Source organism: Zeus faber (genome assembly GCF_960531495.2).
Source record: "Zeus faber genome assembly, chromosome: 5".
NCBI classification, from domain to species: domain Eukaryota; kingdom Metazoa; phylum Chordata; class Actinopteri; order Zeiformes; family Zeidae; genus Zeus; species Zeus faber.
This window is the reverse complement of record NC_137192.1, coordinates 15,789,729-15,804,514: the sequence shown is the minus strand read 5'-3', so window position 1 is coordinate 15,804,514 and position 14,786 is coordinate 15,789,729. Positions and strand designations below refer to the sequence as shown.

At 45.6% G+C, this 14,786-nt stretch overlaps 3 protein-coding genes across 3 annotated transcripts in view; 2 read left to right on the top strand and 1 right to left on the bottom strand.

Moving 5' to 3' along the window:
- cacna2d2a (calcium channel, voltage-dependent, alpha 2/delta subunit 2a) overlaps positions 1–618 on the top strand; it is a gene marked incomplete at its 5' end in the record, with an annotated part of 134,713 nt that extends 134,095 nt beyond the window's left edge. Inside the window, one exon of the mRNA XM_080000311.1 lies at positions 30–618. Coding sequence (XP_079856437.1) covers positions 30–152 — 123 coding nt within the window. The 3' untranslated portion in view covers positions 153–618. The remainder of the gene's footprint in view (positions 1–29) is intronic.
- Positions 619–2,218: 1,600 nt separating this feature from the next.
- On the bottom strand, positions 2,219–5,388 carry abhd14b (abhydrolase domain containing 14B). The gene is made up of 5 exons (XM_080000288.1): positions 5,310–5,388; positions 4,786–5,000; positions 4,405–4,646; positions 4,089–4,303; positions 2,219–3,653 (listed from the first exon to the last, which is right to left on the bottom strand). Exons 2-4 carry the CDS (start codon positions 4,997–4,999, stop codon positions 4,124–4,126), a joined length of 636 nt encoding a protein of 211 aa, XP_079856414.1. The 5' UTR covers position 5,000; positions 5,310–5,388; the 3' UTR covers positions 2,219–3,653; positions 4,089–4,123.
- Positions 5,389–5,895: 507 nt separating this feature from the next.
- mst1 (macrophage stimulating 1) lies at positions 5,896–14,397 on the top strand. The gene is made up of 18 exons (XM_080001505.1): positions 5,896–6,002; positions 6,581–6,725; positions 6,829–6,944; positions 7,989–8,103; positions 8,200–8,336; positions 8,584–8,704; positions 8,877–8,995; positions 9,090–9,261; positions 9,825–9,955; positions 10,152–10,254; positions 10,408–10,544; positions 11,031–11,063; positions 11,194–11,305; positions 11,395–11,472; positions 11,844–11,990; positions 12,191–12,297; positions 12,620–12,759; positions 12,943–14,397. The coding sequence occupies exons 1-18, from the start codon at positions 5,951–5,953 to the stop codon at positions 13,102–13,104; spliced, it is 2,127 nt and encodes a 708-aa protein (XP_079857631.1). The 5' UTR covers positions 5,896–5,950; the 3' UTR covers positions 13,105–14,397.
- Positions 14,398–14,786: the final 389 nt, after the last annotated feature.

Here is a 14,786-nt window from a genome sequence, read left to right as displayed (position 1 = left end):
ACCTAATTCCATCTTCTCTGTCCCTGCAGGAGAACACGTCAGACTGTGGGCGGGGCCAATCCTTCAGTCCCTCCTTCTACACCATCCTGGCCCTCCAGCTGGTGCTGCTCTATCCCGTCGCCAGCCCCCACGTCATGTCTCTCCAACTTTAAGTCCGCATCGTCCTCGTGGCCCTCCCCAAGGTTCCTCACTGCTCTAACAACCTTCTCCACGCCCCTCGGCCCCTACGCCCTCTGCCCGCTCTAGTCATAGGAAATAATGGGACTTCTCCTCCGGGCAAGTCGGAAGCCCTGAGTACCGCTGCCCAGCTTGCTTCCGTTCTTGTCGCTTCGTGACGGCCGCCGGACGCCTGGTCTCCTCGGCCGATTCAATCCATCCGCAGGGAAGAGTGGGTGGTGCCGAACCACCTGGATCGCGAGAGGCAACGTCAGAAAAAGGAAAAAAAAACACAACAACAACAACAAAAATACCAACCCGATCACCTCCATCAGCTCAACCCCTGTCAGAAGCAGGACAGGAAGAGGACCGGCTCATGTCCTCGTCGCCAACCTCATACGGACTCAGAGTCTAGGTTGCCTGATAGGGATCCTGGTCTCTGAGTTTCACCGCTCTGTCGTTTGCCTCTTATTAGGGGCTGTAAGGACCACGAGGCAGTGAAGGCTACCACAAAATAATCCTCGGGGGGGGGGGGGGGGGGGGGGTAAAGGGAACTTTTGACGCGTGCAAACAGTGAAGCGGAAAGTCAAGACAGAAAAAAAAAAAAGAATTCCAAGATCTAATTTGCGAAAGGGACTCGTTTGGTGTTAACTTAGAGAGACGTGAATTAATGTATGCACTATATCTACTTCTTGCCAAAATGAGATAGACTTCCACGTGGTCTTGTATGAATCGCCAAATTAGTATCGCGAGGAGAAAAAGGCCTCTGAGCGAGAATTAGGATCAACATTTTGGGGGACGTGACGGATCGGAATACTGGTTCATCTTGTACAGCTTGAAAGGTGTCCATTTAGATGTGGGAATTATGTGACCGTGACATTTTGTCATTTATTATTTAAGCAAAGTGCTGTCTGGCTCATACGCTTGTGACGAATAGTGAGGTTTGTCCGACCGCTGTAAAATATGAATCAGTATCTGCTCACCGCACAACGGGACAGGATTGCGGGCGGCGCGTTGTATTAGTCACTTATAATCGATGAACAAAATTCTGACCTCTAGTTTGGGATGTTAAAAAAAAACCAATGAACTGGGCCTCGGCCTCTCTCTGATGTGGAAGCTCTCCTTCTGCCGGTTCACTAACCTCAAACCTGATGTAACCCGACGACACATGTGCTTTACTTCTGTACACACAACAGACGCGTGGATATCCGCCTCCTGCTCGTCTGGCGGTGGCTGCGGGTGGTTTGGGCAGACGTGCTGGGCTTCTATTACCTTTCGACCAATGTTCTATCTTCAGCCCATTCGCTGCTGGGGGGACGGGGGACGGGCTTATTCCACCATTTCCGAAGAAAACTAAAGTGCAGTAGGGGCCACGCGTATGGTCACCGCATCGCCGTCCGCTTTGTTATCTGTTACATGTCATTTGATCAACGTGGGGCGAGATGTCACTTAGACTCCCATGTTTAGGAGCCGCTCTCTGTTTCATAGTGCCTTGACGCACTTTGTTTTTGGGACGCAGACAGTAGAGCTACTGTATAGTACCTTTATAGAGCGGCCCTCAGAGGCTCGGGGGAGACCGCTTCATACGGAGCCGCTGCTAATGGCTCTAGCTCGATGTAATCACATGCTTGGCTGTGGTCACTGTACCCCTCTAGAGCTACTTGACTGCCATCATATGGAGTTACTATACCGTTCCTTTACAGGGCCATTTATAGAGCTATGGTACACTATCAGTATAAAGCGACTTAACTGGCCATAGAACATTTATAGGGCCACCTGACTGCTATAGTTGAGTTCATGCCTGAATCCTGTGTGTGTGTGTGTGTGTGTGTGTGTGTGTGTGTGTGTGTGTGTGTGTGTGTGTGTGTGTGTGTGTGTGTGTGTGTGTGTGTGTGTGTGTCTGTGTTTGTGTGTGGATGTGCGATAGTTTGTGTTAAAACCCCAAAGGGAATGTCTTTCAAACGGGCCGAGCGTGCGTGTGACGAACGACAGTTGTGGTAGCGTAGCTGTCCCCCCCACCCCCCCACCCCCCCCGTTTGAATCTCGCAATGAACAAAGTGTTATAAAGTTAATGTCACGGGGGGACAAAAAGGGATTTTACCGAAAAACAAACAAAAAAAATACAAAAACTTCTGAGTCTATCTTTAATGGTAAGTTCACTTGGTTATTTTCCAAAGGGAGCAACGCAGTCCCCCTTTGACTCAAAGAGGTGTCTGACAGAATGTCAAGTATGTCCGTGTGTTCTCTGTTTAGAAGGCGACATAGCGGCCTCTCTAAATGCCTTAGTGTTATATAGTACGGGGCTCTGGTTCTGTTGTTCTTTCTTTCACACACTTTACACTTTCTGCCTCTTGTCCTTCTCTTGTTCTAATGCACACACTCACACATGCAAACAGACCCTCTTAAAATAGTCACTCACCCTGGGTGTTTGGTGTTCTGGAGTCAGTATAGTGAGATCTACTTTTGTATTTAACTCTGTCTTGGAATGACCAGTCCTTGAATAATGCCTGTTTGATTATTGCCTGAAGTGGTGGGAGCTCTGACGATTTCAAGCTCTGACTTTGATTGGGGCCCGCCCGACGTCGTCGTGTTTCTCAAGTGGGCCGCGTCACGCTGCGATCTTAACCCGAGTCACGCGTTCTGTACAGAGTCCGAGACAATATTTGACCAGACAAACATGCCGGCATAGCAACTGCGGCGAGGCTCCCGACAATTCTGGCTTGCCACAACAACAAAACAAAAAAAAAAACTCTCGTGTTTTAAGAGACTGTTAACCGAGCTGACGTTTAAGATGTATCTCGTCGGCTCCTCTCAAGTGTTTTCGGCACGGGCCGATAATTGAATGCCCAAGGCCGTGACGTTGCGTTCTATTCTGGCATTTGTTTGTCTCTGTCCTGTGCCATTATTCTGCCCATCGGTCCCAACTTGCGCCGTCTATAGATGAATGCTACACTCGCCTGTGTCAGCTCGGGGGAGTGGGTCTCCAACAGAAGGTCAGAGGGAAGTCATAGTGATGTCTGTATATGTGTGTATCCCAACGGTATAAAACACCAAAGTGTTCTGGGAAGGGACACGGGTCCATTTTACATGGTTTCAGAAAATTTTACGTTTGCCAAAAAAGTAAAAAAATAAGAACAATGGAACACGTCGGAGGGTGGAAGGGAGCCGCGTAGGTGTAAGCGGGTCTGGGAAAGACACGTGTGTATGTGATTCTGTAGTCTGTAGTCTGGTGCTATGTGACCATGTTTGACAAATGTGTGAAAAAAACAGCAACAAAAAAGTAAAATCAGTCAAATTTTAAGTGAAGTTGAAAAAAAAAAATAGGAATACAGCACTGCTGGTAAGTTTGAGATCTGAATTAAAATATTTTTTATTATTATTATTATTATTTCAGTTGATTTAATTTGTGCGTGAGTATGAATGTTTGTGTGTGGAAGATTTAGCTCCTTCTTTCTGGGCATTGGTCCATGTCGCTCCATTCTTTTGTATAGATGAAGCTGAAAAAAAAAAGAAGAGGGCAAAATTTGTAAAATATTGTGTCTGTGACTCCTTGTAAAATATTTTCAAATTGTTTATTACAGAGAATCAGTTATTAAATAATGTTCATATTTTTCACTTCATTTCAGTGTGGCGTTTCTCTTTTTGAATACGACATATTCCATAATCTCACTTGTAAATGTATTTCAATTCAAGCAATCTCTCTTCGAGCAGTCTATAAGAGGTTACCAAAGGTGGTACACTTAATCTTCAATTTTTAATTTTTCGCTTTGTTTTTCACTGCAAGCACAAAGATTGCCAAAATCCCAGACTACGCAGGTTTGTGCACGACGCCTTTCATTTACGTGACGCAGGGCGACTCAAAGTGATTTCCGTGTGATTGGGGCATCACGACAAATGTATGAATAGAAAGTTTCTGGTTCATTTCTGCGTGCCTCGTGTCGTGGTGTGAAGGAATGGCAGGAGATCTTCAGAGCGCATCGAGGAACTCCGTGAGCGCCCGGTGCCACGCGTCCGGGTCCTCCAGGTAGCAAGCGTGGCCCGCCCCCCGCATCACCACCACGCTGTGATTGGGCATTTTACCGAGGTTGCCGAGCGACGCCTCTCCCAGCTGAGTGTCTCGGTCGCCATAGACGATCAGGGTTGGAATCTGGAGGGGAGGAAAAAAACGGGAAAAAAGGAAAAGCACAGGAATGGGTGAAGGAGCTGTGAAACCCGATCGGAGCCGCGGCCCTTCCGCAGTCGCCGTACCGTCACGCTCTGGTACTGCTCTGCGGTGAACTTCTCGGTGCAGATGGGGGCGATGGGGATGTAGGCCTGCACCAGAGCCTGGTGCTGGAAGAGGAAGGGAAGTGAGTACATGCCGCTGAGCGAGGGACTGACCACCACCACGGCGCTCAGCCCCAGCGCCTCGCACACCTCCTTCAGGAACCCGCCGGGGGCCAGCTCGCCGACGGCCGCCGGGGCCTCCGCCGACTTGGAGTTGCCAAGGCCTGGAGACCGGAGGGGAAGCGAAACTAAGAAGAATACATTGGCGTGGATGAGGAAAGTGCTCCAATTTCTGACCCGACGGGAGACAAAGTTGAGACGGAAAGCCTCTTCACGCCAAACCCGGCCCCGGCCCCCACTCACCCGGCAGGTCGACAGCCACGGCGCGGCAGCCGGCTCTGGCCAGCGTCTCCAGCGTCCCGACGTGCAGCCAGTTCTCGGATGTGAAGCGGATGCCGTGAAGCAGCAGGACGCGGCGCTTCGCCGCCCCGGACGCAGGTTCGCTCTGTCGGTAGAACAGCGGCGCCTTGCAGGACGCCACCTCCAGCAAGCCCTCGGTCATCTTCACAGCAGACATCCTGGAGGAAAACCAGTGAACAAAGTAGGGGCCAGTAAGTAATGTCACCTAATAACAACAACAACAACAATAATAATAACAGTAACAATTACAACAACAACAACAATAATAATAATAACAATAATAATATCACCAACAACACTGTGATAATGATCAAAACTTAATAGCTTTAAATAAGTCGTAATAGACTGGCACTATTATAATTGAGAAAGTTATTTATGTTTAAGCATTTCTATTTGTTATTATTCATATGTTACAATATGCCGTTGTCAGCCGGAGATCAAAGTCCAGATTGGCGCAGCTGCGTTACCTGCTCGAACAGGTGATCAGGTTATGATATGGTTGTGAAATCCGTCTCTTTCCGCGGAGGACCGGCGACTCGCTCTTCTGGTTCCTCACCGGAAAAAAACAAGAGCAGGTCCCTCCCACCGTCGCCCTGCCGCCCCCCAGCGGCCACGGTGACACCTCCGCCTGCATTCTGAGACGCGCTTGGGACTTGCGTGTTTGTCCAGCCCGATGAACACCGCGCGGCAAAGGGCGCAAAAAGTCTGTAATTGCCTAAAGAGGGAAACATTTCCCGGCGGCGTCCAAAAGCCTGCGAAAGTCCGCTCGTGATTAATGATTAGTTCAAGTATTGATCGGCAGTGTTTCGGGGATAAGGGCCTCTGTGTGTGATCAAGGTCTCAGTGTTCGCCTGTGGGTGGTTTGCATTGAAGTCAATATTTTATGTCCTAAACACAGCTTCCTCGTGGCTCTCGGCGCCTTTCAGCCTCCATGCGTTAGAATAAGTCCGTTATGAGGCCTGCCCTGTGAGCCTGTGGACCTTAGGTCTGATTTCACTTGGGGAGGTGGGGGGGGTGGGGGGGGGGGGGAGGGACAGGAATACAGTTCTGGGAAATAGGACTTGTCTGCTTCTCTGTGGTGTCAGAAACATCCAACGGACTAGAAACAATGAAAGCGTTCTTATCCTGTCTTCTGCTGACAGTTTGCAACGGGTTGACAGGTAAGACATTTCAATTTAAAGGGATTTATGTTATACATGTGTGTGTCCAAGCCACCTCCTTTACATAAATAAAGTACAAATTACAGTCATACAGCTGGTACTGGCTTTATTACATGGGTCTAAAATCAAGGGAAGACAGAATTGTTTTATATTTTTTCACTGGCTCAGTTATGTTATGTTGTACACTAGTTGTGATCGATATATACACAGTTACATTTTGGTAATAAAATGTGTGCGACAGGCCTTTGATGGTATTCTTAGAGCGTCACAAACCAGCTGCAGTGTCTTGGTCCAAAGGTTATATGTGTGCAGGCCGATGCCCAAATGTTGCTGTTGGTGCCAGTGTTCATGGAAACACAAAACAAACCCGACCAGGAATAATAGATTTAGACGACCTTTTTAAAAGCAGTCACGATTGAAATGTATTTCATTTCAAATCAACTGTGTGTGTGTGTGTGTGTGTGTGTGTGTGTGTGTGTGTGTGTGTGTATATATATTTTTTTTTTAAATGTGTGTGTGTGTGTGTGTGTGTGTGTGTGTGTGTGTGTGTGCATGCGTGCGTGCGTCCGTCCACGCAGTGTATCGCAGTCCTCTGAATGACTTCCAGCGCTCTGAGGGGAGGCAGCTGGTCCCCACTCAGTGGAACTCTGCCCGGGTCCTGATGCTGCCGGGCCTCGTCCTGGAGGACTGTGCCACGCGCTGCTTGCAGTCGCTGGAGTGCAGGTAACCAGGCCTTTCTACACAGGGACATACGTAGCGTACCAAACCCTGTTGAAACGACATTGCTCCATGAAACGACATTGAATAAAAATGCCGCTCACCTCAGAGCCTTCAACTATGAGACACGGGCAGCGGTCACCTGCAAGCACCTGCCTTGGGTCGGAGACGGGAGCAACGCGGCGGTGAAAAGAAACGTCAACTGCGACCTTTATGAGAAAAAGGGTGAGACTGTCGGCCAAATGCTATACTATACCTTACTGTGATATACTATACTATACTGTACTATACCTTACTGTGATATACTATACTATACTGTACTATACCTTACTGTGATATACTGTACTATACCTTACTGTGATATACTATACTATACTGTACTATACCTTACTGTGATATACTATACTATACTGTACTATACCTTACTGTGATATACTATACTATACTGTACTATACCTTACTGTGATATACTATACTATACCTTACTGTGATATACTATACTATACTGTACTATACCTTACTGTGATATTCTATACTATTCTGTACTATACGTTTCTGTGATAGACTATACTATACTGTACTCCGCTATACTGGGATATACTACAGTATACTATGCTATACTATACCTTACTGTGATATACTATACTATACTATACTACACTATACTTGGATATACTACAGTATACTATGCTATACTATACCTTGCTGTGATATACTACACTATACTTTACTACACTATACTGGGATATATTACAGTATACTATGCTATACTACACTACACTAGACCATATTTTATTATACTATATTATACTAAACTGTGATATACTACACTTTACTGCTGTATAGTACTATAAACTGTATCATTCTATATCATGATATACTAAACTACACTATACTATACTATACTATGGTAAACGAATATGTACTATGCTATGATGTGCAATTCTATACAACCATATATTATTCTATGATATACTGCAATATACTATACCAAACTATACTTCTCACCAAAACAGAGATCGTCATTGTCTATCAGGCTACAAGGTTTTAGTTACACAAAAGTCTGACACCTTTTCAAATATCTCTAATGGAGAAAAACAACTTTCTGTCAAATCATTTTGTAGATGTCACACCAAAATTATACTTTGAAAAAATGCAAGTGGAAGTAAAGCATCATCCAGCCTAGAGCTAGATCCTTGGCATGGATGTTACGTGTTCAGTGGACAGATCAATGTGAAATGCCTTCTGGAACGGTGTGTTTCATTCCAGTCTATGTGAGGAAGTGTATCGTGGAGAAGGGGGAAGACTACAGGGGAAAGGTTTTCACCACTAAAAGTGGCCACACTTGTCAGCAGTGGTGGTCAAAGTTTCCCCATGATCACAGGTGGGATTTTTATTTTCCCCTGAATTGGTTTTGTCAAGTTGATTTAATTATTGTAAATCCTGTGTAAACGGAGGTTTACGCTGCCCCACCCCCCAGGTGGACTCCCACCGCCACTAACGGTCTGGAGTTAAACTACTGCAGGAACCCAGACGGGGATCGCATCGGGCCGTGGTGCTACACCACCGACCCAGAGCGACGCTACGAGAGCTGCAACATTCACCACTGTAAAGACGGTACATGCCGCTGTGTTCAGCCTGTGACGCGAGGAGGATGTGTGTGTGTGTGTGTGGCGCGTCATCGTTTCATCTACATAACATTGTGTGCATTGATGGATGCATGTGTGTCTCATGGCAAGAATGTCCTGGGTTCAAACCAGGGCTTTCCTGTGCCCGACTGGACAGTTAGGATGGGTCAAACGCAGAGGACACATGGCCCGACAAGGATCAATAAAGTGTAACTTAACTTTGGATTTGCCCCCAGAGGTTTGCATCACGTGTAACGGGGAAGACTACAGGGGTCAGGTGGATCACACGGTGAGCGGCAGGGAGTGTCAGCGATGGGATCAGCAGTACCCGCACCAACACATCTACCAGCCTGAAAAGTACAAACCAGCTATTCAATGATGCATGACTTCTATTTTGTATGCGTCTCTGTGTGTGTTTATGAATGATCCAAAAAGTGAGATTTGGTCAATTTGTGGACTTTCTACACCCTGGGAAATTCGAGGCTACCTTTCGAAAAACAAAATTATTATTATTATATATTTTTTCCAGGTATCCAGACAAGAGTCTTGACGACAACTACTGTCGTAACCCCGACGCCTCCCCGGTTCCCTGGTGCTACACCACGGACCCCGAGGTGGAGAGAGAGAGCTGTGAGATCAGCAAGTGCTGTAAGGACCCCCCCCAGTGTGGCTCTTATCCACAATACGTATACAAGGCCTATAAGATACAGTATTCATGTCATGACTTTCCTTTTGACATCAGTGGTGATTCCCAAAAAACGCCACCGCTCCACCTACACCACCAACTGCTTCCGTGGCCGTGGGGAGGATTACCGTGGCAAGGTGAACGAGACGACGTCGGGGATCCCCTGCCAGCGCTGGGACGCCCAGTACCCCCACGTGCACCCCTTCTACCCAAACACATACGAGTGCAAGTGAGTGTGGAAAATGGAAGGGCTGTTGAAAAATTTAATGGGATCATTTGTTTCCATGAGAGTGATGTGGGCAACAGCTAAAAGGGGCTGAAATATTTTTTAAGGAAATACTTGAGTAGTGTCACACAGAGGTCCTGGTCTCTGTAAATATACTAGCCTGCAAGTGGATTTTTATTATTATTTATTTATATAAATACATATTATTTGTTATATTTTAAATGAACTGTATCATTTATATAATTCAAATTATTTTGTTATTATTAATATATTATTTTATTATAATTTATTTTGCTTTATTATATTTGGTTTTAATTTGTACATTTTTGGGGTACCAGGAGCCTCATGGATCTCGCTTCAATATAAGAGCAGATATTCATCAAGACCAAACGGGATCCAATGAGTCACTGATTATTTTCTCACAGACGTTGAGCGTCAATATCACCTAAAAGAACCTTGTAGTAATATAAAAACTTAAACTGGTCAATTTGGGGATCAATATATTATTGATTGGCCAATAACACTGTTTCCAACCTGCCGCTCACTGTGTCGTACACTTGTTCCAGGGGCTTGGAGGGGAACTACTGTCGAAACCCGGACGGCTCGGAGGCTCCCTGGTGCTTTACATCTGTGCCCGAGATGAGGACGGCTCTCTGCTTGCAAATCAAACGCTGCGCAGATGATATCGAAGCGGAAGGTGCAGCGCCCCCCGCTGGTTGAATCTACTCCAAACACAATAACAAATTAGGAAAAAAAAAAAAAAAGTGAAAGGATCTCTCGTTAAGCGCTTCAAAGTGGTTAAAGAAGAACCTCGCTGACCTACGGTCAGAACCTTCAAATAGCGGATTCAGTAAAGGGCGTAAACTAATCGAAGTGTCTGGTTTTATTTTTAGATTGCTACCACGAAAACGGGAGAAATTACAGAGGAATGGTTCGCAAGACACGCAAGGGCATCATTTGTCAGAAGTGGAACGTTAACACACCTCATCGAACAAAGTGCGTAGAGAGAGAAGATCATTTCAAGCCGAATCGACATTGAATGATCATGGAGGACAGCATGAAAACCCGTTCGGTTTGCACAAAAATACTGTCTGTGCTGTCTTCCCAGCCATTTTAAAGGCCTCAATTGTATTGTGCGTGGTCTTCCAGGATTAACCCAAGGACCCATCCTGAGGCCAACCTAACAGAAAACTACTGCCGCAACCCTGATGGGGACCAGCATGGACCCTGGTGTTACACCACGGACCACAAAACCGAATTTGACTACTGTGCCATCAAACAGTGTGGTATGGAGCAGTTTGTCCCCATACTGTATTTTTGGGAGCCTGTTACAACCAATGAAATAACTTTTTATAGAAAGTGTAAATTCATCAGTAGACGGGGTACTGGATAGATGATCTTATTTCTAAGCATCAATCAAAATTGAGTAAAAGAAAAAACATGTGTGACTATTAGAACCCACAGTTGTTTTGCTGGTTTGAGGTTTTTTTTTATGGCCATATATAAAACGAAACAGAATGGAAGCAGAAGCTGGTCATGGAATTCTCATGCATTGATCACTTATTAGATATTAGATTAGATCCCTTCTGTAGTGACACTCTTCGAGTCTTTTATATAATCAACTACTGAGTTTAGATGCAAAACAACAAAGTAGTCAGTATGACATGAGAGACAAATATCCGTAAATTAAGAAATATAATTTTGGTGACAGAAAATGTTTTATTTGCCTACGACTGATCCACATATTTGGCTTTATGTTGTTTTTGGAACAGCTGGAGAAAAGCTTCCCATCATTAAACCTGCAGGTCAGTGTCTGAATTCAAAGTTAACCATTATGAACATTAAATGTAATTTGAGCTGAACTTCCTCTATTACTATTATTATTATTATTATTATTATTATTATTATTATTATTATTATTGCTTGTGGAAACAGAGGAGCCCACGTTTACCGAGTGTGGCAAAAGAGAAGACCGCGCCAACAAAAGGATGCGCATCGTGCACGGCGTCCCCGGGAACTCTCCGTGGACCGTGAGCCTCAGGGACAGGTGGGAGACGGACCCGCTGTGGAAATGATCCGCAACAGGATGCGTTTCCACGGGAGGCGTGTGATCCCCTGTGATTTGCTTCTGTGCAGGAAGGGAAATCACTTCTGTGGAGGATCCCTGGTGGACCCCCGTTGGGTGATCAGCACCAAGCAGTGTTTCTCCTCCTGGTATGATTTTGCAAATTGTACCTACTGAGAGGATTTTAGGAACGCTCTGTTGTTTTGCGGCACGTAATGGCTCGTTACAGTATGTGATAACGCCTGCATTTCGTAATACGCATCTTAAACGCAATAGGTAATACGTTTTCCCTCATCTTGTAATAGGCCTTCAAGTCAAATTTTCTCATGTACTAAAATCAATACAATTTGGTGTGTAATTACCTCATGCGTTGGCTTATGACATATTCATCATTAAAAGTTGTTACTCCACAATACATAATAACTATCGCAGAAGGCATAATAACCTATTACATTAGGTTATTACATGTCCATGTTTATAACCGTCTGAAAGTATCCCGCTGTGTATGTCATTTGCACAGCTACGTGGACCTCCCGGGCTACTCGGCCATGATGGGTACGCTTTTCCGCGATCCTCAGGAGGGAGAACCGGGCGTGCAAACCATTCCGCTCACCAAGATCGTCTGCGGGCCGTCCGAGTCCCAGCTCGTCATGCTTCAGTTGGAATAGTGTGTACCCACAAGTGCGCTCACACACACACACGCACGTACCCACACACACAAACACACACACACGCAGATATCACCCACCATCACACCCTTCAGCCGCCCTGAGCCTACACTCTCCTAAACACGCACGCACACACACACACACACACACAGATACACACAGCACCATTTAGTATCACGGTTCTCTCCACGTGTCCCAGCCCGGCCCAGTTCAACGAGCGCATCTCCCAGATCTGCCTTCCACCTGAGCGCTACATTGTGACCGAGGGAACTTCTTGTGAGATCGCTGGATGGGGCGAGACGAGGGGTGAGTCCAGGGAATTTCGTATATGAATCTTAACTCCACGTCGGGTCAACCCCCTGTCGTCCTTTGCAGTGAAAAACGGAGACGTGACAAGATAATAACAGACAAGATAATAACAGTGATAGAAAACTCCCTTCGAAAGGCTTTTAGTTTTCTTCCGTTAAAACTGTATTGTATCGAACTAAGGGGTGGCGGAGTCGTCAATCATCAGATCAAAACATCACATTTGTAAAAAAACAAAATTACACTGCCTGTGTCTACCTCTGCTCGTATCCCTCCTCCGCAACAGTTTGGTGACTGCCTTATCCCTTCCCCTATTTTTAAGGCACTGGAGATGAGTCTGTCCTCAACGTTGCCCAAATCCCAGTTCTCAGCAACAGGGATTGCAACAAGTATTTTCGGGGCCGCGTTCGAGAGAACGAGATGTGCACGAGCTCCTTCCAGGGTGGCGTCGGCGCCTGCGAGGTGAGTTCCCGTGTGAGGTGCTGTAAGGCCGCGTTGCTGGCCGCAAAAAAGGCGTCCAAAACCGGCGGTTGGTCACCGGCAGCAAAAAGATGTCCCGAAACTCAGCAGCCGCAGTGATTCGTAATCAAGGCGAATAATTAGCTGTGACTTAAATGTCATTGTCTGCTCATTGTCGTCCTGCAGAGGGACTACGGGGGTCCCCTGGCGTGTCAGAACAGCGACTGCTGGGTGCTGGAGGGAGTGATCATCCCCATGAGGCGATGCGGGCACGAAGGCCAACCCAACATTTTCATCCGCGTCTCAGTCTACGTGGACTGGATCAAGAAGGTGATGGGGATGGCTTAGAGACGGCCATCGCCCAAACCAATCTACTGTAACAGTGACTGACTTATACACGCACACTGGGAATCTGCTCTCTCCGCTTCATACTATCTCCGCGCTTTAATGCATTGTTTTAATATTTTATCTGTTTCCAAAGAATTTCATATTCCCCTCACGTCGCAAAAAAACGTGGGAACTTTCTGCAATAAATGAATGATAATTGATATTTTACTATATAAGCGAAGAACATTGCATTGCATGAGTAGAATTATCTGTATTCTCTAATTACAAATTCTAAGCATTGAAGATGGCTTAAAAAATAAAATACAAGTAAAAATAAGTTTGCCGAGATATAAAGAAAAATATATTAAAGACGGCTTTGTAAAATGGTGCCTGGCAAGAAGTAGTTTGATGAAAAAGATGTCTGAAACAAGAATTCGCTATTGTCAGCTCTTAGAAAACGGGAAAACCTTGAAAAAAAAGCTGTAGCCACGACAGTCATTTAAAGAGAAGCACAATGATGAGCAAATTACCATAAATCAAAGTCATATGGCGGTTTGGGGGTGGGTGTGGCGGGGAGGTGGGGAGGGGGGCTTTTTCATCCCCCAACCCCAGAAAACAGTCTCTCAACCTTTACTATAAAACCGTACGCCTCCTGCTCTATGGCATTGAATGGAGCTCCAAAATACCTCCTTTGCCCCCAGCCTCTAAAGCAATCCCTCCTCTGCCTGTCTTTTGATGCCTGCCCCCTCCTCTAAAGACATGCCTTTGTGCCTTATGCAGAACTGTATGCGCTGCACATTCTTTCTAGTTCTATAGGAGGATTTTTGTAACCCGGTCCTGATGAGCCCACGGAATTCAGCTTAAATAAACCTCAAGATCAGAGTCCAACAGAATCTCAGACACACCAGGCTGCAACAGGCCACTGAACTCTCACTGTCCTTCTCTCTCTCTCTCTCGCTCGCTCGCTCTCTCTCTGCAACGTGCACGCCACAGCTTTTCTTTGAGACACTCGCCATTATCTTTACATTCACCTTGCTTGATGTTTTCTCGTCGTGTAAAACAAATCGACACCAAGCGAGCACATTCTCTGGAAGTCAATAATGAGTAATCAGCCCTCTGCCAGCTTTATCTCAGTTTCAATGAAACACTGACAGTTATGATCTCATTCGGCAGACTTTCATTTAGTAATATTTATAGCGGGCGACAAATCAAATACAGGTATGACTGCCACATCTTTAATCATATGCTGTTGCTGATGGGTTATGGTAAACTGACTTCAACTTTCAATAAATGAGCAACTCTGCGTCAAAAACACTCACCGGTTCTTTCATTTTTTTCCCCCAAGGTGTGATAAATGTTTTCGGAGGCATGAGGGCGACAATTACAACGAGGAATGACACGTAGAATTGATTTCTAGGGAGAAATGACGGCACAAATATGTCTATAATATCCATTTGTAATAACCGTTGCTAAACCTGCATTTTATGGCGCGCTATCGGAAAGTTCCTCTGTGAAAACCGTCCACCAGCGCATTTTGCAGAATGTCTATTTGCCCATGCTCAAGCATCGTCTTTGCAAATGATTTACAAAATACAAAAAAAGAATAATAATAAAAACATACATTATGCTGATTAATGTACTTTGGATTTCGTTCCAGGGGAGGGTTTTTGAACCAAAATACATTATAGGAAAGGGTTAGTTAA